Below are 26,915 nucleotides of genomic sequence, written 5' to 3'. Positions count from 1 at the left end.
CTGAAATAAATCACAATATTATTGACATTTCACATTAAAATAAAGTGGTCATCCTAACTGACTTAAGACAGGGAATTTTGAAACTGAGTTTAAATGTATTTGGCTAAGGTGTATGGAAACTTCCGACTTCTACTGTATGTGTATATATGTATGTGTAGAGGTAAAGTGACTACAACAGGATGCCTGATAAGTGATTTAGATTACTCATGTACATGAGCTGATGTCTAATCTGTTCTATATCTATGTTTAATATTCAGAGACAAGTTGTACAATAAAGACATTAAGATGCAAAATCCATTTATTTAATTGCCTTTTTGTCTGTAGTAAATACTTGATCATACAGGTGTCAACATGTTTATTCCCAGTTAAGAGCTTGGTTTCTACATGTGAATCCAGTGGTAATGTATTGCCATTTCCTCTACAATAGAAATACTTCAGCATATTGCTCTTTCTTTCTGTCCCATTGTCACCTGGGTGACACATGCCCACTTGTCCAGTCAAATTCTGAATTCCAAATCACACCCTTTCTTTTCAGATCTACAGTTGTGTTGAGGGGCAAGGTGGCAAATTGGACTTAAGAAAATGTATGCATCTCATATGCCGAGAGGATACTGCAGTACACCAGGGGTGTATCCTCAATACTCTTAACGTGGCTTCCTCATCACACCTTTCTTTGAATAAACTGATTTGGGAGAGACTTCAGCCATGACGCTTATTCAAATAAGTGGTGAACGATCAGGCGAGACAAGGAAACAAAGCCACTTTAGACTATCGAGATGCACTCCAGCACTGAACTGATGACATGGCCAGCTTCAGTGGTAGGTTATTTTGCATTACATTTCTATTTCCTCCTGGGGTCTTTTCAAAATGGCACCCTATTCCCTACATAGGCAGTACATTTGACCAGGGCCCATAGTGCTCTGGTGAAAAATGGTGCAGTACAGGGAATAGAGTGCCAATAGAGCGCTGGTTCTGCAGTAGGTAGGTCACTCTTTGACCTTGTGGACCAGGGTCTCCCCCAGTGATTCCAGGACCTCCCGTTTGTAGTCCTCGAAGTCCCCGTCTATCTGGTTGACAGACCGGTCCTCCACCACCCACAGCTGACAGGCTGTCTCAGTGATCAGCCGGGCATCGTGGCTCACGATGATCACCGCTATGGAGGGACAACAGCAAGGAATAAACATGTTACATATGATAAAACACTGTCAGAAGTGTCTACCAAAAGACACCATCAGCAGCATGCTTGATGTTGACAGACATTTTATTTATGCCACCACCACTTCCCTCTAAGCTCTGTGCAGCTCCCGCAGGAGAAATATCAGCACGCGCAGAGAAGCATGAGATTAGTTGAGTTTAAAGGGGAAAACTAGTTAACAACATTTCCCTCTACTGTGCGAATTGTGATCAAATCAACATACCAAAACAAAACGAACAATGCAATAGATTTTATTGTAGGCAGAGCACATTGCAGTCGGATTCTACTGCATTGACAGGCACGATTCAGGCCCATACTTTATAGAAGCCGGTGTGCCATCAGCCCTCAGTATCCCTATATGCAAATAGACCATTGCCATATGGATCTGAGCCATTTACTTTGAACTGGACTGTGTTTACAGCACGAGTGGTCGAGAGTAGATGCAGCTCTTGCTTTGAGCTCAAAACAAGTGCATGTAGGTGTGTACATTTGTTCATATTCTTTGCTAGTTCGTGAGTTATTAGCCCAGTTATAGCTATTTTCTGCTCAACAATGGGGCAGTGGTTGCTTCCTACAAGAGCACAAAAGTGTGCATTTCTAGCCATCTTTGAAAAGCAAGTTAGGTAAAGAGCAGTGTTGTATTTTGAGACAGGCTTGAATAAGCTAAGTAGTCTGTCGGCAGAGGGTAGCATAACTTGTCTGATTAATAATAGTATGGTAATAATGAATTTTAGACTGAACAGAAATATAAACGCAACATGTTTCATGAGCTGAAATAAAAGATACCAGAAATGTTCCATACGCACAAAAAGCCTATTTCTCTCATTTTGGGCACAAATTTGTTTACATCCCTGTTAGTGAACATCTCTCCTTAGCCAAGATAATCCACACTTGTCAGGTGGATGGATTATCAAGATGCTGATTATTAAACAGCATTATCATTACACAGGTGCACCTTGTGCTGGGGACAATAAAAAGCCACTAAAATATGCAGTTTTGTCTCACAACAATGCCACAGATGCCAATTGCACTCTCCCTCAACTTGACATGCTGACTGCATGAATGTCAGCCTGAGCTGTTGCCAGATAATTGAATGTTCACTTCTCTACCATAAGCTGCCTCCAACATTGTTTTATAAAATTTGGCAGTACGTCCAACCGGTCTCACAACCGCAGACCAGGTGTATGGTGTTGTGTGGGCGAGCGGTTTGCTCATGTCAATGTTGTGAACAGAGTGCCCCATGGGAGGGATGGGGTTATGGTATGGGCAGGCATAAGCTACAGACAATGAACACAATTGCATTTTATCGATGGCAATTTGAATGCACAGAGATAACGTGACGAGATCCTGAGGCCCGTTGTGCCATTCATCTGCTGTCATCACCTCATGTTTCAGCATGATAATGCACGGCCCCATGTCTCAAGGATCTGTACACAATTCCTGGAAGCTGAAAATGTCCCAGTTCTTCCATGCCCTGCATACTCTTACCTATTGTTAACCAATGTTACCCATTGAGCATGTTTTGGATGCTCTGGATCGACGTGTAAGACAGCGTGTTCCAGCTCCCGCCAATATCCAGAAACTTCGCACAGCCATTGATGAGTGGGACAACATTCCACAGGCCACAATCAACAGCCTGATCAACTCTATGCGAAGGAGATGTGGTCTCTTGCAGCGGGACACACCAGATACCGACTAGTTTTCTTATCATGCCCCTACCTTTTTTTTAAGGTACCTGTGACCAACAGATGCATATCTGTATTCCCAGTCCTGTGATATCCATAGATTAGGGCCTAATTAATTCATTTCAATTGACTGATTTCCTAATATGAACTATAGCTCAGTAAACTCTTTGAAATCGTTGCATGTTGCGTTTAGATTTTTGTAAAGTTGTTTCTTGCATCAATTTCTTTCAGTCACCTTGTGTGAAGGACAAGTGGATAAACAGGTTCATGTCAATCCCTACATGTTTTTTCCCCCCAAAAGTCTCATGGAATGTAGGCTTACATTTAACACCACACATTGGCTGCTACTGTAGAATGAATGATAGAACAGCTATTTCCATGTTAATATATTATGGGATATTATGCATTTTCCCCAAAAAATTTTATGGTAGGCCACTCTGATAGGCCCACATTATGATCAAATAGCCACAGTGGCCTACTTGACCACTATTAAAACTGTAACAAAGCAGGTACAGCCTCAGTGTTCACAGTAAACGCGCACCAGAAGTCACACAGAATTTTCACAACGTTCAAGTTTGTGCTCAGCAGACCTGAAATTTGCTCAGTGCCGAAAACAATTGGCCACCACTACCCCATATCTGAGGCTACTTTCTGATCCTTCATTTAAACAAAAGAAACCCTCAATACCAAACAGCCTCTTACATTTGTGTACATACCTCCTTTGTACTCATTGATCGCTTCTGATAAGGCATCGATCGACTCAATGTCCAGGTTGTTAGTAGGCTCATCCAGGATGAGAACGTCAGGTTGCCGACAGGCCAGCTCAGCGAATACCACTCGGGCTTTCTGACCACCTGGATGGAGAGGAACATAAACAGATTGACGATGGATGATGGTGTGCGTGTTTGCACATGCGTGTGCATGCATGTTTCTAATCCTAACCTGATAGCTTGGAGATCTGGATGGTGTGTGTTTGCACATGCGTGTGCATGCATGTTTCTAATCCTAACCTGATAGCTTGGAGATCTGGATGGTGTGTGTTTGCACATGCGTGTGCATGCATGTTTCTAATCCTAACCTGATAGCTTGGAGATCTGGATGGTGTGTGTTTGCACATGCGTGTGCATGCATGTTTCTAATCCTAACCTGATAGCTTGGAGATCTGGATGGTGTGTGTTTGCACATGCGTGTGCATGCATGTTTCTAATCCTAACCTGATAGCTTGGAGATCTGGATGGTGTGTGCGTGACTCTCCAGTCCGAAGCGGCCCAGACACTTCCTGCTGTCCTGGTAGGGCAGGTTGAAGTTCCTCTGGAGGTACTCTGTAGCTGCCTCCTCCATGTTCAGCTGGTCAGCATACTGCTGGTTAAAGAAGCCCACCTTCAGCCGATGGTTCTTTCTCATCTCCCCCTTGGTCTGAAAGGCAAATCAACACACATTTAGTCTGACACACAGTTACACCCATCAGTGAAAAAGCAGATGCCGTATTTGCATTTGTAAGGATACTTTTGTTGTTTTTGTTTGGAGGCAAACTCACTGGATTTAACCTGCCAGTGAGAAGTAGTAGTAGCGTACTCTTCCCGACTCCATTGGGACCAACTATACAAACTGAACAAGGATAAAGAGCTGTCAGGTATAGTATGGAGGCTAATGACATGGCCAAGGTTTTCAAACAGAAATCATTTCTCCATACTTCTAGTCTCCATGTCGATACCAAAGTCCACATTCTTGAAGAGAGGTTTGTGTCCCTCAAAGGCAAAGTCCACACCTGAGACAGACAGAGAGCGGAGGGTTAACAGGGATATACAAAGAGAGAGGAAGAGAAAAAAGAGATAGGGAGAACTCACTGTGCAGTCCAAGGATGGGAGGAGAGAGAGAAGGGGGGTTGGGGAAGGTGAATTTGACAGTGTACTCTTTGGGTCGTTTGAGCAGCTCTGTTGCTTCCTGACTCTCCTCTTCCACTCCTCCCTTCTTCTTTCCCTTCGCCTGCTTCCTGGTCAAGGCTTCCTTAGTCTGCTTCTCCTAGAGAGACAGAAAACAGTGGATGATGGGAGAAGTACAGAGAGACAGATTCAGGTAGAACCATGTCTAAACAGAGGTAGCTGAACTAAACTTACAGCCTGTTTGGTGGACTTCCCTCCAGCCTTGAGATCCTTGAGCTTCTTCTCCTGTTTGTCGTACTGTTTCTGGAGCTCCTTCTGCTTCTGAACGTACATCTTCTTAAACGTCACTGAGGGAGAGACAGAGTGAAAAATACATTTTATTAAATTAGCAGACACTCGTATCCAGATGTAGTGCAACAGTTCATCTTAAGATAGCTAGTTGAGACAGCTCAGTCATAAATAACCAAATCTCAGTTGTATTAAGTACATTTTGTGTCAATAAAGTGGTTATCAATGAAGTCGGTGCCAGTGGAAAAAGACAAGTGCGAGGGTTAGATGCCCCTAGCATGCAAAAGACAACAACTGATGCTACTCCTGGAGAGATCAGATACATGTTCTACATTAATTGAACATGTACCTACACACAAAAAAATGCAACATACAACAATTTCAAAGATTTTACTGAGTTACAGTTCATTAGGCCCTAATCGATGGATTTCACAGGACTGTCTGTTGGTCACAGATACCTTAAAAAAAAAAGGTAGGGGCATGGTTCAGAAAACCAGTTAGTATCTGGTGTGACCATTTGCCTCATGCAGCGACACATCTCCTTCGCATTGAGTTGATCAGGCTGTTGATTGTGGCCTGTGGAATGTTGTCCCACTCTTCTTCAATGGCTGTGCGAAGTTGCTAGATATTGGCTGGAACTGGAACACACGTCGATCCAGAGCATCCCAAGCATGGTCAATGGGTGACATGTCTGGTATGCAGGCCATGGAAGAACGGGGACAATTTCAGTTTCTAGGAATTATGTACAGATTCTTGCGACACGTGGCCATGCATTATCATGCTGAAACATGAGGTGGTGGACGAATGGCACGACAATGGGCCTTCAGGATCTCATCACGGTATTTCTGCGCATTCACATTGCCATCGATAAAATGCAATTGTGTTTGTAGATAATGCCTATCCATACCATATCCACACCGCCACCACAGGGTACTCTGTTCGTAACATTGACATCAGCAAACCGCTTGCCCATACGACTCCAAACACACTGTTTTCCATCTGCCCGGTAGTGTTGAAACCAGGATTCATCTGTGAAGAGCACACTTCTCCAGCGTGCCAGTGGCCATCGAAGGTGAGCATTTACCCACAGAACTGCAGTCAGGTCAAGAACCTGGTGAGGACAACGAGCACGCAGATCTTCTCTGAGACGGTTTGTGCAGAAATTATTTGGCTGTGCAAACCTACAGTTTTATCAGCTGTCCGGGTGGCTGGTCTCAGTCGATCTCGCAGGTGAAGAAGCCGGATGTGGAGGTCCTGGGCCGGCGTGGTTACACGTGGTCTGTGGTTGTGAGGCCGGTGGGACGTACGGCCAAATTCAATAAAACAACGTTGGAGGCGGCTTATGGTAGCGAAATTAACATTCAATGCTCTGGCAACAGCTCTGGTGGACATTCCTGCAGTCAACATGCCAATTGCATGCTCCCTCAAAACTTGAGACATCTGTGGCATTGTGTTGTGTGACAAAACTGCACATTTTAGAGAGGCCTTTAATTGTCCCCAGCACAAGGTGCATCTGTGTAATGATCACGCTGTTTAATCAGCTTCTTGATATGCCACACCTGTCAGGTGGATGGATCATCTTGGCAAAGGACAGGGATGTAAACACATTTGTACACAACATTTTTGAGAAATAAGCTTTTTGTGCGCATTAAACACTTCTGGGATCTTTTATTTCAGCTCATGAAACATGGGACCAACACTTTACATGTTGGGTTGATATTTTTGTTCAGTGTAGTACGTCAATAACCAAATACACATTTTTGTTTTTTGTTGTGTTGAAGTATTTCCAGGCAAACAGTTTGTGGGGAAGGAGAAAGAATGTACTTAGCTAATACTCACAGTAGTTCCCTCTGTAGTAGTAAAGTTTCTGGTTGTCCAGGTGAACGATGTCAGTACACACATCGTCCAGGAAACTCTGGTCGTGAGACACGATGAGGAGAGTCTTCTTCCAGCCCTGAAGGTAGCTAGGTGGAGAGATTGATATATTAGCCACTGTAGTGTATCATTCACAGATGCAGGGCTGAAAGGAGACCCATTGAGTAAGCAGCTGCATGTTGTGCGGCCTATCACTGTGTCCTGTCCCTGTGAAACAAATGATATTTAAGTAAAAGACTGTGTGGTGTGCCCTTACTTGTTGAGCCAGATGACAGCGTTGAGGTCAAGATGGTTGGTGGGCTCATCCAGCATCAGCAGGGTGGGCTCCATGAACAGAGCTCTGGTAGGAGAGACAGCCACAGGAAGCTTAGGTTACAGTTTTCACTGCTGTTTCTATCTCTGTTATGCTTTTGTTTTATTATCTCTAAAAGTGACTCTGCAAAAATGCACTTATAATAAAGTAGCTAAAGAAAAAACAATTGAAGAAATTGTCATATAGCTAAAACCTCTAAATCAAATCCTTTCAGATCTATAGAAGTGCCTGTGCAGGGCTAGGGGGGTCTACAGATATAGGATCTTCATTTGACCTATGTTGTCACGGTAAAATAATCCTGCAGCAACAGGATTTTAATGTTAAGTCCATAATGTTGCTTGATTGGTGGTTATGCTATTAGCTGGCCAAAAGTAGGTTACATGGAAAGTGTGATACTGTTAATAACCATGTGGTAGTGTGGGTTTTCAGTGAATTTATTGAAATCATGAAACTCATCTGCCTTTCAAATTCTCAGCAACAAAAGAGTGATCAAATTAAGATCCTACATCTGGATTTCCAAAAAAGTCTTACCTGGCAAGTGAGACTCTCATCCTCCAGCCTCCAGAGAACTTCTTGGTAGCTCGATTCTGCATCTCTGGGGTGAAGGAGAGACCAGCCAGGATACGACGGGCTTTCGCCTCCGCAGCTGCTGCCCCAATAATCCTCAACTCCTCATAGACCTGGTTGAGACGGACACACAACATGTAGACAAGCAGTGGCTTAGTCTATTGACAGATATTACCGTAATTTCCAGACTATTAAGCGCACCTGAATATAAGCAGCACCCACTGAATTAAAAAAATATATATTATTTTGAACATAAATAAGCCGCACATGTCTATAAGCCGCAGGTGCCTACCGGTACATTGAAACAAATTAACTTTGCACAGGCTTTAACGAAACACGGCTTGTAACAAAAATAAATAGGCTTTAACGAAACACGGCTTGTAACAAAAATAAATAGGCTTTAACGAAATACGGCTTATAACAAAAAATAAAAAATGAACAGTAAGCTTTAGTTGTCAATTCCTCACGCTACTGTTTCCAACGTCTTATCTTCTACTCATTAAGACCAAGCTCCCGTGCAGCAGCTCTATTTCCTTTTCCAACAGCCAGATCAATCGCCTTCAACTTGAAAGCTGCATCATATGCATTTCTCCGTGTCTTTGCCATGATGAGGGTGACAAAATGACTACCGTAATCAGAATGATGGGAAGTTTGAGAGCGCTCGATTTACTCTAAACAGTAAACAAAAAAGTTGTTTGACCTTAACCCGTTCAGCAATTTCATTGGTCTAATGAAATCTTCATGCCGGCAAAAAACTGAGCACGTCACAGAATGTGTTTTTTTGAAAAAATAAAATACAAAAATTGAAAGCGGGAAAAATCCATATATTAGCCGCGTCATTGTTTAAGCCGCGAGGTTCAAAGCTGGGAAAAATGTTGCAGCTTATAGTCCGGAATTTACGGTACATTTCTGTCTCAATGCAGCCTAAGAGACAATAACTCCAAAGTCTGTTACCACAGTCTGAATTAAAAAACGCTGAATCCAATACATTATCATAGAAATGAGGAAGTGGATATTTCGCCTGGCAGATCTAACTGTATTTTATCTTTGTTTTTATTTAACTAAGTATTAGGGTTTCATTATAATGTTTCACCATACCTTGTCCAGTCTCTCAGCCACGCTGTCTTCTCCTTTCTCCAGCAGAGCCTGGAGTTGTCTCTCCTCTTCTAGGAGCTTCAGACGCCTCGTGTCTGCCTTCAACACAGCCTGGACCGCCGGGGTGTCATCAGCTATCACCTCTATGGAGAGATGGAGAGAGACATAGGGTGTTAGAGAGGGGGGAGAGAGAGGGTTGGGGTGAAGGGAGAAGAGAGAGGAGTGTTGAGACAGGGGGTAGGGACAAAAGACATGCAAACAGATAGATGATGAGAGGGAGACAGATGATGAGAGGGAGACAGAGAGAGAAGGGTATGATGGGGTGGGGGGGTATTCTTCAGAGGGCAAGTGACATACCTTGCTCACAGAGCAGCACATCGATGTTAGGAGGGATACTGAGAACTCTGTTGGCGATATGTTTCAGGAGAGTGGTCTTCCCCTTCCCGTTAGGTCCAACCAGACCGTAGCGTCTTCCTGCTACTACCAGGAGATCTGCGTTGACAAACAGCTCCTTCCCGTGAGCTGATATACTGAACCTCTCCAGCTGAGGGAGACATTAAAACACTGAAACCCCTACAAGTGAACTCTGATACTCATAGAATTTCATGGATTCCCACTTGACATTGTACAGGCAGGATGGGCAACTGGCGGCCCGAAGGCCCTCAGATCAATTTCCATTTTTGTTTTTAATTAGAAACTCAGTTGGGGTGTGAACTTACTGTCACACGTTAGAGCAGTAGAAAACACAAGGTGCAATTTCGAAATTTGGTTGTGCACTAGCAGTTTTTCTCTTGTTATGTCAGTCACTGATAGTAAGTCAGTCAGTAAATCTAAAAAATGTTAGCTGACATGGGCTAAGTTAGTTTAGCGGCCAGCAATCTAAATGTACTATCATGGTCGAATTAACGTCCGGGGAGCCCCCATTGATTTTGTTAGTCAGTCCCAATCAGATATCATATTCAAAACTGAAAACATTTCTCTCCACCCTATGGCAAAATGTGTAGAATTACAGGAAATTAGTTAAAAAACTGAAAAACCTCTGCCCATCAAAGTTGCCCATCCCTTTTCTACAGTATAGAAAGGTTGAAGGAACTACCTCATACTGTTTACTTACAAAGAAACATTTAATACATTTTCTTCAGTATTCAAGAACTGTGTTCTATTAAGTTTTCACTTAATTCTTCAGAATAAAGTAACAGTAGAAGAGTTGAGACGATCAGGTCACCTTGATATCTGATGCGTTCTCCAGCATGGCCTGCCTGGAAGACAACTCAGCCTGGGACACTGAGAAATCGCCCTCGATGGCATTGGCAGCACGCACACTGGCCACCTGCTTCTCATATTCTATCTAGAAACACAGAGGCATGGACACACACTTCCAATGAATACAAAGCTTCTTCTGTGTCTGGTCGAGCATACTCTACCGGTCAAAAGTTTTACAACACCTACTCATTCAAGGGCTTTTCTTTATTTATACTATTTTCTACATTGTGGAATAATAGTGAAGACATCAACACACATATGGAATCATGTAGTAACCAAAAATATATTTTATATTTGAGATTCTTATAATAGCCACCCTGACAATGGCGCCAGAAGAAATGGCAGCAGTTTTACGGGCGCCCAACCAATTGTGCTATTATGTGGTTTTCTGGCGTTATTTGTAACTTATTTTGTACATAATGTTTCTGCCACCGTATCTTATGGCAAAAAAGAGCTTCTGGATATCAGGACAGCGATCACTCACCTCGGATTAGACTAAGACTTTTTCTTCAACAAGTAAGACGCACAGGACATTCTCCAAACACCCGACAGGGCCATCATCCCCGTTATTTGCAAGAGGAAGCGACGCAGGTACAGAGGACAAAGAGCCGGATGCCTGGTCAGGACCCGGAAAAGGCGAGTGGGAAAGCTGCCGTTACCGTCAATACTACTCGCCAACGTGCAATCATTGGACGATAAATTAGATGAGGTACGATCACGAATATCCTACCAACGGGACATCAGAAACTGTAATATCCTATGTTTCATGGCTGAATGACGACATGGATATTCAGCTAGCGGGATATATGCTGCACCGGCAGGATAGAACAGCACACTCCGGTAAGACGAGGGGGGGCGGTCTGTGCATATTTGTAAACAACAGCTGGTGCACGAAATCTAAGGAAGTCTCTAGATTTTGCTCGCCTGAAGTAGAGTATATTGTGATAAATTGCAGACCACACTACTTGCCTAGAGAGTTTTCAGCTATACTTTTTGTGGCTGTTTATTTACCACCACAGACAGATGCCGGCACTAAGACCGCACTCAGCCAGCTGTATAAGGAAATAAGCAAACAGGAAACTACTCACCCAGAGGCAGCGCTCCTAGTGGCTGGAGACTTTAATGCAGGGAAACTTAAATCAGTTCCACCAAGCTTCCATCAACATGTTAAATGTGCAACCAGAGGGAAAAAAATTCTAGATCACCTACACTCCACACACAGAGACGCGTACAAAGCTCTCCCTCGCCCTCCATTTGGTAAATCCGACCACAAGTCTATCCTCCTGATTCCTGCTTACAAGCAAAAATTAAAGCAGGAAGCACCAGTGACTCGGTCTATAAAAAAGTGGTCAGATGAAGCAGATGCTAAATTACAGGACTGTTTTGCTATCACAGACTGGAACATGTTCCGGGATTCTTCCGATGGCATTGAGGAATACACCACATCAGTCACTGGCTTTATCAATAAGTGCATTGACGACGTCGTCCCCACAGTGACTGTACGTACATACCCCAACCAGAAGCCATGGATTACAGGCAACATTCGCACTGAGCTAAAGGGTAGAGCTGCCGCTTTCAAGGTGCGGGACTCTAACCCGGAAGCTTATAAGAAATCCTGCTATGCCCTGCGACGAACCATCAAACAGGGAAAGCGTCAATACAGTGCTAAGATTGAATCATACTACACCGGCTCCGGCGCTCGTCTTATGTGGCAGGGCTTGCAAACTATTAGACTACAAAGGGAAGCACAGCCGCGAGCTGCCCAGTGACACGAGCCTACCAGATGAGCTAAATCACTTCTATGCTCGCTTCGAGGCAAGCAACACTGAGGCATGCATGAGAGCATCTGCTGTTCCGGACGACTGTGTGATCACGCTCTCCGTAGCCGACGTGAGTAAGACCTTCAAACAGGTCAACATACACAAGGCTGCAGGGCCAGACAGATTACCAGGACGTGTGCTCCGGGCATGTGCTGACCAACTGGTAGGTATCTTCACTGACATTTGCAACATGTCCCTGATTGAGTCTGTAATACCAACATGTTTCAAGCAGACCACCATAGTCCCTGTGCCCAAGAACACAAAGGTAACCTGCCTAAATGACTACAGACCCGTAGCACGCACGTCCGTAGCCATGAAGTGCTTTGAAAGGTTGGTAATGGCTCACATCAACACCATTATCCCAGAAACACTAGACCCACTCCAATTTGCATACCGCCCAAACAGATACAGATGATGCAATCTCTATTGCACTCCACACTGCTCTTTCCCACCTGGACAAAAGGAACCCTTATGTGAGAATGCTATTCATTGACTACAGCTCAGCATTCAACCCTCATCACTAAGCTAAGGATCCTGGGACTAAACACCTCCGTCTGCAACTGGATCCTGGACCTCCTGACGGGCCGCCCCCAGGTGGTGAGGGTAGGTAGCAACACATCTGCCACGCTGATCCTCAACACTGGAGCTCCCCAGGGGTGCGTGCTCAGTACCCTCCTATACTCCCTGTTCACCTACGACTGCCTGGCCAGGCACGACCCCAACACCATCATTAAGTTTGCAGACAACACAACAGTGGTAGGCCTGATCACCGACAATGACGAGACAGCCTATAGGGAGGAGGTCCGAGACCTGGCCGGGTGGTGCAAGAATAACAACCTATCCCTCAACGTAACCAAGACTAAGGAGATGATTGTGGACCACAGGAAAAGGAGGACCGAGCACGCCCCCATTCTCATCTACGGGGCTGTAGTGGAGCAGGTTGAGAGCTTGAAGTTCCTTGGTGTCCACATCAACAACAAACTAGAATGGTCAAAACACACCAAGACAGTCGTGAAGAGGGCACGACAAAGCCTATTCCCCCTCAGGAAACTAAAAATATTTGGCATTGGTCCTGAGATCCTCAAAAGGTTCTACAGCTGCAACATTGAGAGCATCCTGACTGGTTGCATCACTGCCTGGTACAGCAATTGCTCAGCCTCTGACTACAAGGCACTACTAAGGGTAGTGCGTACGGCCCAGTACATCACTGGGGCTAAGCTGCTTGCTATCCAGGACCTCTACACCAGGTGGTGTCAGAGGAAGGCCCTAAAAATTGTGAAAGACCCCAGCCACCCCAGTCATAGACTGTTCTCTCTACTACTGCATGGTAAGCGGTACCGGAGTGCCAAGTCTAGAACAAAAAGGCTTCTCAACAGTTTTTACCCCCAAGCCATAAGACTCCTGAACATGTAATCAAATGGCTACCTGGAATATTTGCATTGTGTGCCCCCCCAACTCCTCTTTTTACGCTGCTGCTACTCTCTGTTCATCATATATGCATAGTCACTTTAACTATACATTCATGTACATACTACCTCAATTGGGCCGACCAACCAGTGCTCCCGCACATTGGCTAACCGGGCTATCTGCATTGTGTCCCACCCGCCACCCACCAACCCCTCTTTTACACTACTGCTACTCTCTGTTCATCATATATGCATAGTCACTTTAACCATATCTACATGTACATACTACCTCAATCAGCCTGACTAACCGGTGTCTGTATGTAGCCTCGCTACTTTTATAGCCTCGCTACTGTATATAGCCTGTCTTTTTTACTGCTGCTTTATTTCTTTACTTACCCATTGTTCACCCAATACCTTTTTTGCACTATTGGTTAGAGCCTGTAAGTAAGCATTTCACTGTAAGGTCTACACCTGTTGTATTCGGCGCACGTGACAAATAAACTTTGATTTGTCTTGATGACAGCTTTGCACTCTTGGCAATCTCTCAACCAGCTTCATGATGTAGTCACCTGGAATGCATTTCAATTAACAGGTGTGCCTTGTTTAAAGTAAATTTATGGAATGTCTTTCCTTCTCAATGCTTTTCAGCCAGTTGTGTTGTGACAAGGTGGGGTGGGGGGGGTATACAGAAGATTATTTGGTTAAAGACCAAGTCCATATTATGGCAAGAACAGCTGAAATAAGCAAAGAGAAACGACAGTCCATCATTACTTTAAGACATGAAGGTCAGTCAATGTGGAACATTACAAGAACTTTGAAAGTTTCTTCAAGTACAGTTGCAAAAACCATTAAGTGCTATGATGAAACTGGCTCTCATGAGGACCGCCACAGGAAAGGGAGACCCAGAGTTACCTCTGCTGCAGAGGATAAGTTCAATAGAGTTAACTGCACCTCAGATTGCAGCCCAAATAAATGCTTCACAGAGTTCAAGTAACAGACACATCTCAACATCAACTGTACAGAGGAGACTGTGTGAATCAGGCCTTCATGGTCAAATTGTTGCAAAGAAACCACTGCTGAAGGACACCAACAAGAAGAAGAGACTTGCTTGGGCCAAGAACACGAGAAATGGACATTAGACAGGTGGAAATTTGTCTTTTGGTCTGGATTCCAAATTGGAGATTTTTGTTTCCAACCGCCGTGTCTTTGTGAGATGTGGTGTGGGTGAACGGATGATCTCCTCATGTGTATTTCCTACCGTAAAAGCATGGAGGAGGTGTTATTGTGTGGGGGTGCTGGTGACACTGTCTGGGATTTATTTAGAATTCAAGGCACACTTAACCAGCATGGCTACCACAGCATTGTGCAGCGATACACCATCCCATCTGGTTTGCACTTAGTTGGACTATCATTTGTTTTTCAACAGGACAATGACCCAACACACCTCCAGGCTGTGTAAGGGCTATTTGACCAAGAAGGAGAGTGATGGAGTGCTGCATTAGATGACCTCCTCGCCTCCACAATCACCCGACCTCAACCCAATTGAGATGGTTTGGGATGAGTCAGACCGCAGAGTGAAGGAAAAGAAGCCAACAAGTGCTCAGCATATGTGGGAACTCCAAGACTTTTGGAAAAGCATTCCAGGTGAAGCTGGTTGAGAGAATGCCAAGAGTGTGCAAAGCTGTCGTCAAAGCAAAGGGTGGCTATTTCAAGAATCTCAAATATATTTTGATTTGTTTAACAATTTTTTGGTTTCTACATGATTCCATATGTTATTTTATAGTTTTGACATCTTCACTACTATTCTACAATGTAGAAAATAGTTCATATAAAGAAAAACCCTTGAATGAGTAGGTGTTCTAAAACTTTTGACCGGTAGTTTATGTATAGACTGGTTACCATTTTCTTTTTCTTCTTCTTCTCCTTCTTGCTCATGTTGGCAAAGGGGTCGTCACCTTTCTCCTGCTCTGCAATCACATCTTCAGCACACTGACAGTAGAGAGGGATGCAGACAGAGGGAGAGACAGTGAGTTAGACGTTCTATGGTGGCTCTACATGCCATGTATGACCCTTCCATATAGCAGACTCAGATTAGACTATAAAAACACACCTTCATTGTGTCATCTTCATCGTCTTCACCCTCTTCATCTTCGCTGCGAGGCGGGCGATCAGGTTTGTTCATCCTCTGAATGGGACAAGTCACACAGCATTATGGTTTTACAGAAACTACCTTGACAAGACATTAAGTGGAACTGTGACCCATACACTGTGGCCATGCATTATATTGGCCTGCATTCTTGACAGTTTACAGGTGGGGGTATTGGGACTTGGTCACACTATACGTCGCTAACCCAATATTATTTTTTCAATCGAATGCCATCCCTACATTCCAGAAGGAAAACAGTTTTAAACAAAGTTTGTGTTGTTAACACCAGAGAGCTCTTCACTCACCTTGGGCTGTTCCTTCTTGCCTTTCTTTGGCTGAGGCTTCTCCTCCTCTGCTTCCTCCTCCTCAGTTGCCTACAAGGGAAGAGAAAAAGGAGAGATCTTTCTCATTTAGTTCTCAACATAATGCTGAATCCCAAATCAATACTCTCTAAATACTCCAGTAGATCTAAAATTATTTGATAGGTATAAGCAATATTCCACCAAGCCAATCAGAAGCCTGACCTTGGGTGCTGTTTTAGCCTCTGGGTTCTTGTTATTTTTCACAGCTTTTTTCTCATCCTTGTCTTTCTTCTCTTCCTCCGCCTCATCATCGGCGGGAGCCTGGTATTATGTAGTAAAAATAGAGTGAGGCTCCACGTCTGGGAACAAGTGAGATCAGACTCACACGGTTTTATTGTATTGAGTATCTCAGTGGGTTAGATCTGGAGATATGAGGTGTACAAATAGAAAGACGTCAAACACAGAGTAGAGTGGATTAAAAGAGAATGGATTGAGAGGGGAATGTGTTAGTGAACATTTAACATGTGCTGCCTTCTGTTATCAAGCCTGTTGGATGGGAAACAGACAGGCACAGGGGTAAAGGGTATGAAGAAAGGGGAAAGGAGAGGGAATGAAAAGAGTGCAGAAGGAGAAGAAACATTCCATCACCCACCTTTGCTTTTGGCTTAGGTTTATCTTTTTTCTTGCCCTTCTGCACCTTCTCAACCTCCTGTGTTAAAGTATTAAAGACGCACAGACACGCACACAGATACGCACACAGATACACCAGTTCCTTCATATTAGACATGTCCTTACACCAGATCACCATGTCATTATGAAGAAAAATAACATGCTTGATTCAAATCATTAGATTTTAAGTGCCTTGCAAGCCCCAACCTTTCTGGCCAATGCTAATTTGTCCAAAGCATGTAGATGAAATGCAAAAAAAGGTAATGATTTAGGAATCACTTAGAATATGGATGTGAATATGTGTAGCAGGTCTTATTGTGAGTGTGTGACGAAATCCAAAAGAGAAGACAGTAGAAAAGGAAGAGGAAGGAACGATACGAGGAGGGATGGATTAATTAATAAACATAAACACATTCTTAGAGCTGCCTGGACCTCTGAAACAAAAAGTATCAATAGAATCAACATTCAGTCAGAGAACATGATACATAAACATAAGAAGCAAACCCCACACACCTTCATCCGTCTCTCTTCTTCATCATTATCATCCTCCCCTCCAGCCACTCCATCATCACCATCACTGTCTCCCTGACTGAGAGCTGCAAATATGTTCCCGGCCTGAGACAACAAAAATAACAAATACAATTTAAAAGTGGATTATAGCGTAGTCTCCCCTCAAAATGTAATAGAATAGGACAGTGATCAAATCTGCTAAGACTGTAGATATAGTGATCAAGACTGTTGCATGCACAACACAATTACCTTACTTCCCTTGCCTTTTCTGGGGGCCACAACTGAATTAAGAGAGAGAGGAAGCAAGAGCAAGAAGTTGATGAAAGGCTAGCTAAGCTATCAACTCCGCACATTTCCATCTTGAAATGTATACATCATTTACGTTTGACAGACTTACTAAGCAGTCAACTTACCCTCCTCTTCCTCGTCCTCGCTGGCTTGCACTGACAGCTTCTTCAGTTTCTCCATCATATCCTCGTCATCATCATCGTCTCCCTCTCCAGCTTTACCTTTCCGCCGGTCTTTCTTTTTCTTCTGAGGCTGAGAGCAAGAGAGATTATATTAGATGGGCATGATGGTTTACATGATAACTACTAGGGTAGGGACCAGGAGGGTAGCAGGGAGGGACCACACGAAACACATAGGGCACGATTTTTAAAATGTGATTTATATATATCTCATGATTTTCTATGTTGGAGATTCAATACGGCAAGCTAGCTACCACTCTGGCTAGTAGTGGCTACCTCCCCAACCTCTTCAAGCTCATCTTCTGTCTTTCAAGAGAGCAAATTAGGTGGGAAGGGAAGAAACATAACAATTATGTAATAAGTGGACCTATTAATGACAACATATCACTGGACATCGTGTTATTGATACAGTATTGCAAAAATAAGTAATCCAACTGAAAATGACCTAAATGATCATCTGTATTAGTCAAGGAAAACAATGACCTGCTTTCCTTGAGTCTCCTTCGCCATAGGTCCATCCTCCTTTTTGTTATCTGTGGCCAGCTCATCAAAGAACTGTGAGAGAGTGTGACAGTCAGTGAGAAATGTTGATACATTTTGTTTAATGTGTTCACACATCGACAATTACGTTTTCTTTCTCACCTCATTCAATCTACTCAAAATATCCCCAAAAGAGGTATACTCACACTCTTCTTCCCCTTCTTATCCTTCTTTCCTTTCTTTACTGATTTTTCTGAAGAGGGGAGAGAAAATGTAGGTAACAAAATTAGCAAGTTTGTCATCAACATATGGATGCACTGAGTGACAAAAGAGAGGGTCTGAATGAGCCAGAGGGGAGGTAAAGCCCGTTATAAGGGAAGCGGAGGGCTGGCGTATTTTCAGAATGACTTTTGGCAACACAGCAGTTCTTCTAACAATGCATGTTAGCTATGACAGAGCTAACCTAGCCTTTATGACTTCAATGAATGAGAAATTCATAACTAGCCATGACCCTGTGTTGATTATTCTTCCACAAAGGACCCCTTTTACATGTTGAAGTGTGTCTCTACTTGACTGTCAAGTAGAGAGAACAAGGAATTATTTGTCTGACAATTACAAGGAACGCATATGGCATTGCATCATTTTCAAAACATTGATAGCAAGTTAGCTAACGTAGTTTCTAGGTAGTTAACCATCGCTAATGCCACACTGTTGTCAAAATAACCCCTATCATATGACAGCCAGGACAGCTACTTGTTAATTAAATATCACATCGATGCACAATAGCTAACGTTAACTAACAACTGTGGTGCAGTGGCTGGAAAGGATTCAGTTGTAACCGTTAGCTTAGCTGCTAACAATTAGCTACCTGCCGCCGCTGGTGGGGCTGCTCCCTCTTCTCCTTCCCATTCTGCATCTTCTTTTGCTTTCTTGGGCATTTTCGTCTATTTATTTATACGTATATTAACAGATAACCACCTGAATCTGTCTTAAAATAACTTAAAAGCAGTGGTAAGTGTGGCTGTCAGTGAAGCGCAAGTGTTTTGTCACAATACACGAGGCCTAAGAACTTCTCTCTACATGATGAAGCGAGAGCACCACCAAAGAGGAAGAAGCAAAGCGAGAGGCCTAACTCAATGACGTGTATAAACACATCATTGTCCCAACTCGGCCAAAAATCTGTCTTCTCCAGCAGGCATTCTTTCGTTTCTTTCTCTCAGCAAGCGATGAGTTTTCGTATGGAGGTCAACGAGTGTCGAATTTGGTCCATAAAAAAATCGAATGGTGTAAACATTAAACATTACACTCACAAAAGTTTCAGAGGAATAGAGACATTTCAAATGTCATATTGTGGCTATGTACAGTTTATAACAATGTGAAAATAGTAAAGTACAAAAGGGAAAATAAACATAAATATGGGTTGTATTTACAATGGTGTTTGTTCTTCACTAGTTGCCCTTTTCTTGTGGCAACAGGTCACACACATCAGGTCACACTGCTGTGATGGCACACTGTGTATTAAACCAAATAGATATGGAGTTGATCAAAATTGGATTTGTTTTCAAATTCTTTGTGCGTCTGTGTAATCTGAGAAAATATGTGTCTCTTATATGGTCATACATTTGCCAGATTAGGAAATGCAGCTCATTTTCCACCTCACTTTCTGGGCAGTGTGTACATAGCCTGTCTTCTCTTGAGAGCCTGGTCTGACTATGGCGGCCTCTCTCAATAGCAAGGCTATGGTCACTGTCTGTTCATAGTCAAAGCTTTCCTTAATCTTGGGTCAGTTACAGAGGGCATGTAATTCTACCACTCTCTCCATTAAATATAGGCGGTTGACTTCAACAACCCTCTTCGAATATTTAAAAAGTAACAATGAAATGTATCCACAAATCCAAAGAAAGGACAGGCGTGAGCTAGACAGCCCGCCGAGACGCTTTATGGACAACGACTCCCATTGTCAGGGCGTGGACACTAGTATCTTGTCAGTATATCCATCATCTTTGGCACCACCGAGTTTCATTCGCTAGTGATAGAGAAGCAATATTTCACAGCGCCACCAGTAGGTTTGTCACACAATTGTAGTCTCTTGTGAGTGAAAAAAGCAATTGATCGTGAAATAATAATTTTGTTTAATGGATAGGATAAGTATTACATAATAATATTTTTTCTCAATAAATTGCTTGAAAAGTTTCATATTTATTTTATTTTAGTATTTTATTTCACCTTTATTTAACCAGGTAGGCTAGTATCATTTGCAACTGCAACCTGGCCAAGATAAAGCACAGCAATTCGACACATTCATCAACACAGAGTTACACTTGGAATAAACAAAACATACAGCCAATAATACAGTAGAACAAAAGAAAACAAATAGTATATTTACAGTGAGTGCAAATGAGGTAAGTGAAGGCAATAAATAGGCCATGGTGGCGAAGTAATTACAATATAGCAATTAAACACTGGAATGGTAGATGTGCTGAAGATGAATGTGCAAGTAGAGATACTGGGGTGCAAAGGAGCAAGATAAATAAATAAATACAGTATTGGGATGAGGTAGATTGGATGGGCTGTTTACAGATGGGCTATGTACAGGTGCAGTGATCTGTGAGCTGCTCTGACAGCTGGTGCTTAAAGCTGGTGAGGGAGATATGAGTCTCCAGCTTCAGAGATTTTTGCAGTTTGTTCCAGTCATTGGTAGCAGAGAACTGGAAGGAAAGACGACCAAAAGAGGAATTGGCTTTGGGGGTGACCAGTGAGATATACCTGCTGGAGCGCGTGCTACGGGTGGGTGCTGCTATGGTGACCGGTGAGCTGAGATAAGGCGGGGCTTTACCTAGCAGAGACTTGTAGATAACCTGTAGCCAGTGGGTTTGGCGACGAGTATGAAGCGAGGGCCAGCCGACTAGAGCGTACAGGTCGCAATGCTGGGTAGTGTATGGGGCTTTGGTGACAAAACGGATGGCACTGTGACAGACTGCATCCAGTTTGCTGAGTAGAGTGTTGGAGGCTATCTTATAGATGACATCACCGAAGTCGAGGATCGGTAGGATGGTCAGTTTTACGAGGGTATGTTTGGCAGCATGAGTGAAGGATGCTTTGTTGCGATATAGGAAGCCGATTCTAGATTTAATTTTGGATTGGAGATGCTTAATGTGAGTCTGGAAGGAGAGTTTACACTCTAACCAGACACCCAGGTATTTGTAGTTGTCCACATATTCTAAGTCAGAACCGTCCAGAGTAGTGATGCAGGACAGGCGAGCAAGTGCGGGCAGTGATCGATTGAAGAGCATGCATTTAGTTTTACTTGCGTTTAAGAGCAGTTGGAGGCCACGGAAGGAGAGTTGTATGGCATTGAAGCTCATCTGGAGGTTAGTTAACACAGTGTCCAAAGAGGGGCCAGAAGTATGCAGAATGGTGTCGTCTGCGTAGAGGTGGATCAGAGAATCACCAGCAGCAAGAGCGACATCATTGATGTATACAGAGAAGAGAGTCGGCCTGAGAATTGAACCCTGTGGCACACCCATAGAGACTGCCAGAGGTCCGGACAACAGGCCCTCCGATTTGACACACTGAACTCTATCAGAGAAGTAGTTGGTAAACCAGGCGAGGCAGTCATTTGAGAAACCAAGGCTGTCGAGTCTGCCAATAAGAATGTGGTGATTGACAGAGTCGAAAGCCTTGGCCAGGTCGATGAAGACGGCTGCACTGTAATGTCTCTTATCGATGGCAGTTATGATGTCGTTTAGGACCTTGAGCGTGGCTGAGGTGCACCCATGACCAGCTCTGAAACCAGATTGCATAGCGGAGAAGGTACGTGGGATGTTTGTTAAATTTCATAAAGAAATGTAGCTAAAGAAGGTAGTCTAGAGTTACAAAATGTTCACAGCAGACTTCGATTTAATACTATTATATAATAAAAAATATATAAATATATTTTTTCTTGCTGATAATGTAATGATTGTATAACTTTTATTGATAACGACTGAAATTTGCATTCTCCACCAATCGGCGCTACGCCGGTGTATGACGCGTGGGCGTTTTTTCCTTCTTCTAGAAACGTTCCTACGCTTGAGTGAGGCGTGTTGCTGCTGGACAAGGACATTGGGAAATGGAATGACATTTCTGTAACGTTTGATAACTTCCAAGTTCGTAACATTACGTGGGAAATCAAAAGTAAAATACCCGACTTGGAGGATTATCATCTGGTCCTTGCTAAACTGACTCATCGCAATTCCGATCCAATTCTCTTCTGACACAGGCAGGTAACATGCTAGCTACTAGCTAACCCAATGTTGTGCTGACATGTGATCTAGCTGCTAGCTTATCAACTAACTAGTTAGCGAGTTGTAGAACGTTGGCGTGCGTTTTATAACTACACTGAGGGGTCCATATATTCGTCAATCAATGATGTATTTCCATACATAACGTCAACGTTGATGCATGTTTCACTTGTTTCCGGTTGTGTCTGTTAGATTGTTCATCGTCCAACCAATCCACTCGGCTACCAGAGGTTGAATGTCAGTTCACGTTTAATAAAGTCTAGAATGTGAAATGTTACATCATAATATTGTAACTGCCAGAAAAACTGATTGCAGTTTATTCTGCCTCTGCAATCATTGGTAAATATCGGTTGTCTTTAATGACAAGCAGTACGCTGCAGTGTTAGGTATGTACGGTTTTTCTATGTCATGTATCAACATCACGGTTCTATAGTTATAGAAGAAACATCACGATATTCGCTACTGTAGTTATCCAGTAAATGTACCAAATTACTGTGTTATTGGAAAGACGAGACGTCTGAGTATCAATTACGATCTCGTGGGTCGCTGTTTCCACAACTCACTGTCATCATGGGCAGTGTTGCCAACTCTTCAGTAAGGAAATTGGCCATGTGCATGTAATTGTGATGGAAGCTGTAGGAGAGAGGAATAACGTCGTGGGAGAGACAAAAAGTGAGTAAAAAACACCCTAAATATGTTTAGAACTACAAATGAACTTTCTTCTGTCGATTCTTTTTTTTTTTTATGTCACAATTCCAACCCTGTTTTATCTGGGCTTGGGACCTGCAAAAGTGACCCAAAAGAGACACTCTGTCTGAGTTAGTTTTTTATTTAAGTTTTTATTTTAGTTTTTTACATTTACATCCCGCCCTGAATGTTTGCCAGGGCGGGATCAGCCAGTGGCGGCTTCCCGCATGCGCGATTAATTTGCAGTCTGGATGCGGAGGGGTGAACATCTCCTGCTCTGACTGCAGCTGGGAGTGACTGCTGCGTGAGGACTGGGCCGCCTGTGAGTGCTTTGGGACGGGGTTGGGGCCCACGGCAGCACCCGCTGCTCGTTGAGAAGAGTAAGAAAGATACGTGCTTTCATGTCAGAGTCTCCAGTAACACCAGAAAAAGTCGCTAGATTTGTCGCTAGTCGTTTTTTGAAAATGTGTCGCTAGAGGAGTCTGAATTCTCGCTAAATATAGCGGCAAAGTCCCTAAGTTGGCAACACTGGACATGGGCTACTGGCATATTTTTCGCGCTCTAAAAAGATTTTTCAAGTGGGTTGGGTCAACGTTTAACGTAAAAGAGGACGGACATGCTTCAAATCTATTGCTCCTAGATGAGCACTTCCAAGGGCTGTGTTGTCAATTTATGGTAATTTGGCAAAAAGTTTCAAAGGAAACTTTTAGAAAAATTCAGTCAAATATGGAATTTGAAGTTGAACAACTCAAACTCCAGGGACATTTAAAAATGTGTCTTGAATCATTATCACCTCATTCCGGTTCTCTTCCATTTGGCAATATCTCAATAGAATTTAGTATTTAAAAACAAAACCCATCTGTGAAATTCCATGGATGCTAGATCTGACCTTCGTCATGGTATAGGCATGCATGTATGTGTTATGTGTACCGTATGTATACCTGTCTGGCATAGCAGTGAATGCCAGTAGTATGAAGGTCATATAGGTCTTGATTTACAGCCTAGCAACCTACGCATGAACTCAACTGTTCCTTGAGGAGCCAACACATTCACACACCAGGCCATATGATCATATGGACATTTCATTGAGACGATGGTCTAAAAATAACTGTTCACACTCAACTGCCCCCCATCTAGGTTTCTTATTTGGGATTGAGAGGGGACCAAGAAGATAAAGAGCTGGTCCTTCCTTTGGGTTGCTGTGGCATGGTGGTCTGGTGACTGTCTGGGGTGTCCCCTGCCCCTGGTGACTGGGGTTACACCCTCCCTCCTCCCTGTTGTGAATGGCTGCATATAGAGGGGCCCTCGCCTTGTGTGTGAGGAGCCATGGCAACAGGCAACCAGTCAAGCAACAGTGCTGGAGTCTTGCACAGGTATTGTGTTGACAGACAGGCCTACATTAATCATTTGAATAAATGCAAGGCTGGATCCAAGTCTGGGACCAGGCTAAATAAGAGCACCTTATGGATAATCTTTACTTGTCCTATGTGAATTTGCAGGTGCTGGATGTGCAGTGGCGTGGACAGATTCGGCCTCTCAGCAGCGCGTCATGGGCCCTGGTTCCCCCCAACAGTCTGAGGTACCAGAACATCAAGCAGCCGTCCCTGTCACACCCCTTCCACCATGCCAGCCACAGCCAGAGGCCCCCGGGCCTGGACGAGGCCTGGGAAGAGACTGTCAGCCTGTGTTTGCTGGTGCGGCCTGTCCCTGGGGAGTGTGATGACCAGCACACCCTGGCAGAGGTGCCTCTGTTTGGGCAGACTAAATTAAGTGAGATCCTGGCTCCGAGAGGACTCAGTAGGCCCGTGGAGTTCCTCTTCCCCATGACCACTGTGGATGGGAGCCGAGAGGACGACATCATCGTTGGGATGACGAAGATGAACGAGGGAGAATGGCTGCATGATGATGCAGAAAAGAGGGAGAGAGGATCGTTCCGACGCCTGTTTGAGACGGAAGGATGTCCTGCTCCATTTATGTATGGGTCCAGGTTTTACTGCTTCCACTGTCCTGGAATGGAGCCGTTGCCTGGTTACGGGGACAAATCGGGCAATATGATTGGACTAGAGAAAGAGTTGTCGCTGTTCCACACCTCTCTGTATAGTAGCTACACAGAGAGAGAGACAGTGGAGGGGCGACACAGCGACAAAGAGAGGGAGGATGAGGAGAAACTGGCCTTGATGTATGAAAAGCTGAGGATTGAGGTAAGAAGGGTTTGTTTGTTAGGAGATGGCTGTTTGATGGCATACACTGCTATTTAGTTATTAGTATTGATGATGATTTGTTTGATTTGCAGCTTCCTAGTTTTTTTGTGAAGAGTCATGACTACACCATGTACACAAATGATATTGAGTTCGTCAACTGTATTCTAAATGCCAAGACCAGGTAAATGCTACTCAATGGCAGTTCACTTTCTGAATTGAAATGGAATTGACCTGAACCCTGATATTTATACATATGTAACTACACACATTTACACCCCCATAATAGGTCTATATTATAATAGTTATACTGTCTCTGTCCTCTAGGGGCAGAGTTCTGTACCAGCTGAGCCTGTCTCTGTGGAGGCTGCTGTGTCTCTGTTATTATGCTGAGGCCCGGTTAGAGGTACTGAAACTGACTAAGCACCCAGAGGACGGGACCATCAAGGCCAGGTGGAGGGTCAGAGGACTGCCCTTCCTCTCTCTGCTGCTGAGATTCTACCGCAAGGACAAAACTGACCTCTACAGGTACAGAAACCTGACTGGGATCTTTTTGTCTTTACACAATGTTCAGATAGAAATGTATTGGAATGGATAGTGTTTCTGGTAAGTGTTCCTCTTCATTGTGAATTATTTTTGATCATTCATACTCTAGTAAACACAGTCTTTCAACAGGTCATATGATGCGTTCTCCACCTTCTACCTTGGCCATGATGGACTCATACACTGTCACAAAGTGGAAAAAGTGAGTGGCCCTGTTGTGTACTGTCTCCTCTGACTCTGAAATGGACATGCCTACAAATTGCTGAGAAATATAATCAGATTCTCTGCCTTGCCTGAACTGATCATGTCAAACTTGCTGAGTATTGTTTTCCCGTCTTCCTCCAGATGATGAAGGCCCAGCCGCCCATCCTGCCCAGGGTGACCACTCTGTTAGCGGGGGCCCTTGTGGCCCTGGGGGTCCAGGAGCACCGGCCGGCCCTCAACCTCCTGCCCCCCTTGCTCTCCTCCCTCCGACAGAGCCGAGACGGAGAGAAAGGAGGGTCTAGAGGAAGGAGCATGTGTGTACCATGAAAGGAGTAACGCACACACAGAGAGAGCGGGAAACGTGCAATCAATGTTGTCCAGAAAAACGTGTTTATCCCTGATCACTCGTACAATCTCCCCCTATTGTACGCCTGCTCTGGAAAAAAATTACATTAAAATAAACCTTTCCAAACCTGTTCTCTCTCTGGACTCCCACAGCAATAGAATAGCTGCTAATACTTTAGTTCATATGCAATCCAGAACTTCAGTTTATCCAATAAGTTGAGTTGGTACCTTATTAACGCACAAACAAATGATCGCACAGCACTGAGTGACTGCTTGTGGGATGTTGAACCTCTCTCTGGGCCTACACGCTCACCTTGCACATAGCCTGCTGCTCATAAAAGTATCTGCTAAATGGCATATATTATTGGACAAGCCTATTTTCACTACATTACATGAAGACCCTGTTAAATGCAACAAAAAAATAAAGAAATGCAAGATTAGTATTAAAGTTAAATCGATGAATCATTATTGGAATCAGTCATTTTGTGTTTCATGTGTCCTCAGCCTATGGGGCAGTCAAGCGTGTCTGGGAACTGGGCACACATTTGTCACTGGTTTCCTTTGAATACAGTTGTCACTGGTGAATGCATTGTTGATGTAACAGTTTGCTCACAGCCCAATAAACCCTTTATTGAGGCCAGGGGGTCTTAATATGGAGAGATTAGACCCCATTCCATATAGCCATTTGAAG

The 26,915-nt window shown here is 43.7% G+C and overlaps 2 protein-coding genes across 3 annotated transcripts; one reads left to right on the top strand and one right to left on the bottom strand.

Moving 5' to 3' along the window:
• Positions 1-280: 280 nt before the first annotated feature.
• LOC115175647 (ATP-binding cassette sub-family F member 1) lies at positions 281-19,103 on the bottom strand. Of its 2 annotated transcripts, XM_029735054.1 has the most exons (24): positions 18,833-19,103; positions 18,171-18,217; positions 17,968-18,039; positions 17,431-17,557; positions 17,267-17,298; positions 17,021-17,122; positions 16,491-16,547; positions 16,061-16,159; positions 15,842-15,910; positions 15,501-15,575; positions 15,290-15,379; positions 10,127-10,249; positions 9,259-9,445; positions 8,905-9,044; positions 7,771-7,919; positions 7,183-7,266; positions 6,891-7,015; positions 4,998-5,110; positions 4,728-4,902; positions 4,574-4,648; positions 4,418-4,488; positions 4,095-4,296; positions 3,597-3,734; positions 281-1,153 (listed from the first exon to the last, which is right to left on the bottom strand). In XM_029735054.1, the coding sequence occupies exons 1-24, from the start codon at positions 18,900-18,902 to the stop codon at positions 987-989; spliced, it is 2,589 nt and encodes an 862-aa protein (XP_029590914.1). In that variant the 5' UTR covers positions 18,903-19,103; the 3' UTR covers positions 281-986. The 2 variants fall into 2 exon arrangements, with proteins under 2 accessions (XP_029590914.1, XP_029590915.1); XM_029735055.1 differs by lacking the exon at positions 16,491-16,547.
• A 2,910-nt stretch (positions 19,104-22,013) lies between these two features.
• Positions 22,014-26,690, top strand: LOC115175645 (uncharacterized). Its single transcript, XM_029735053.1, has 7 exons — positions 22,014-22,229; positions 24,072-24,307; positions 24,434-25,135; positions 25,228-25,316; positions 25,460-25,660; positions 25,808-25,877; positions 26,021-26,690. The coding sequence occupies exons 2-7, from the start codon at positions 24,218-24,220 to the stop codon at positions 26,204-26,206; spliced, it is 1,338 nt and encodes a 445-aa protein (XP_029590913.1). The 5' UTR covers positions 22,014-22,229; positions 24,072-24,217; the 3' UTR covers positions 26,207-26,690.
• The last annotated feature ends 225 nt before the right edge of the window (positions 26,691-26,915 follow it).

The sequence above is a fragment of the Salmo trutta genome, chromosome 36, assembly GCF_901001165.1.
Source record: "Salmo trutta chromosome 36, fSalTru1.1, whole genome shotgun sequence".
NCBI lineage: Eukaryota > Metazoa > Chordata > Actinopteri > Salmoniformes > Salmonidae > Salmo > Salmo trutta.
The sequence above is the reverse complement of the archived record's forward strand: the minus strand, read 5'-3'. Positions and strand labels throughout refer to the sequence as shown.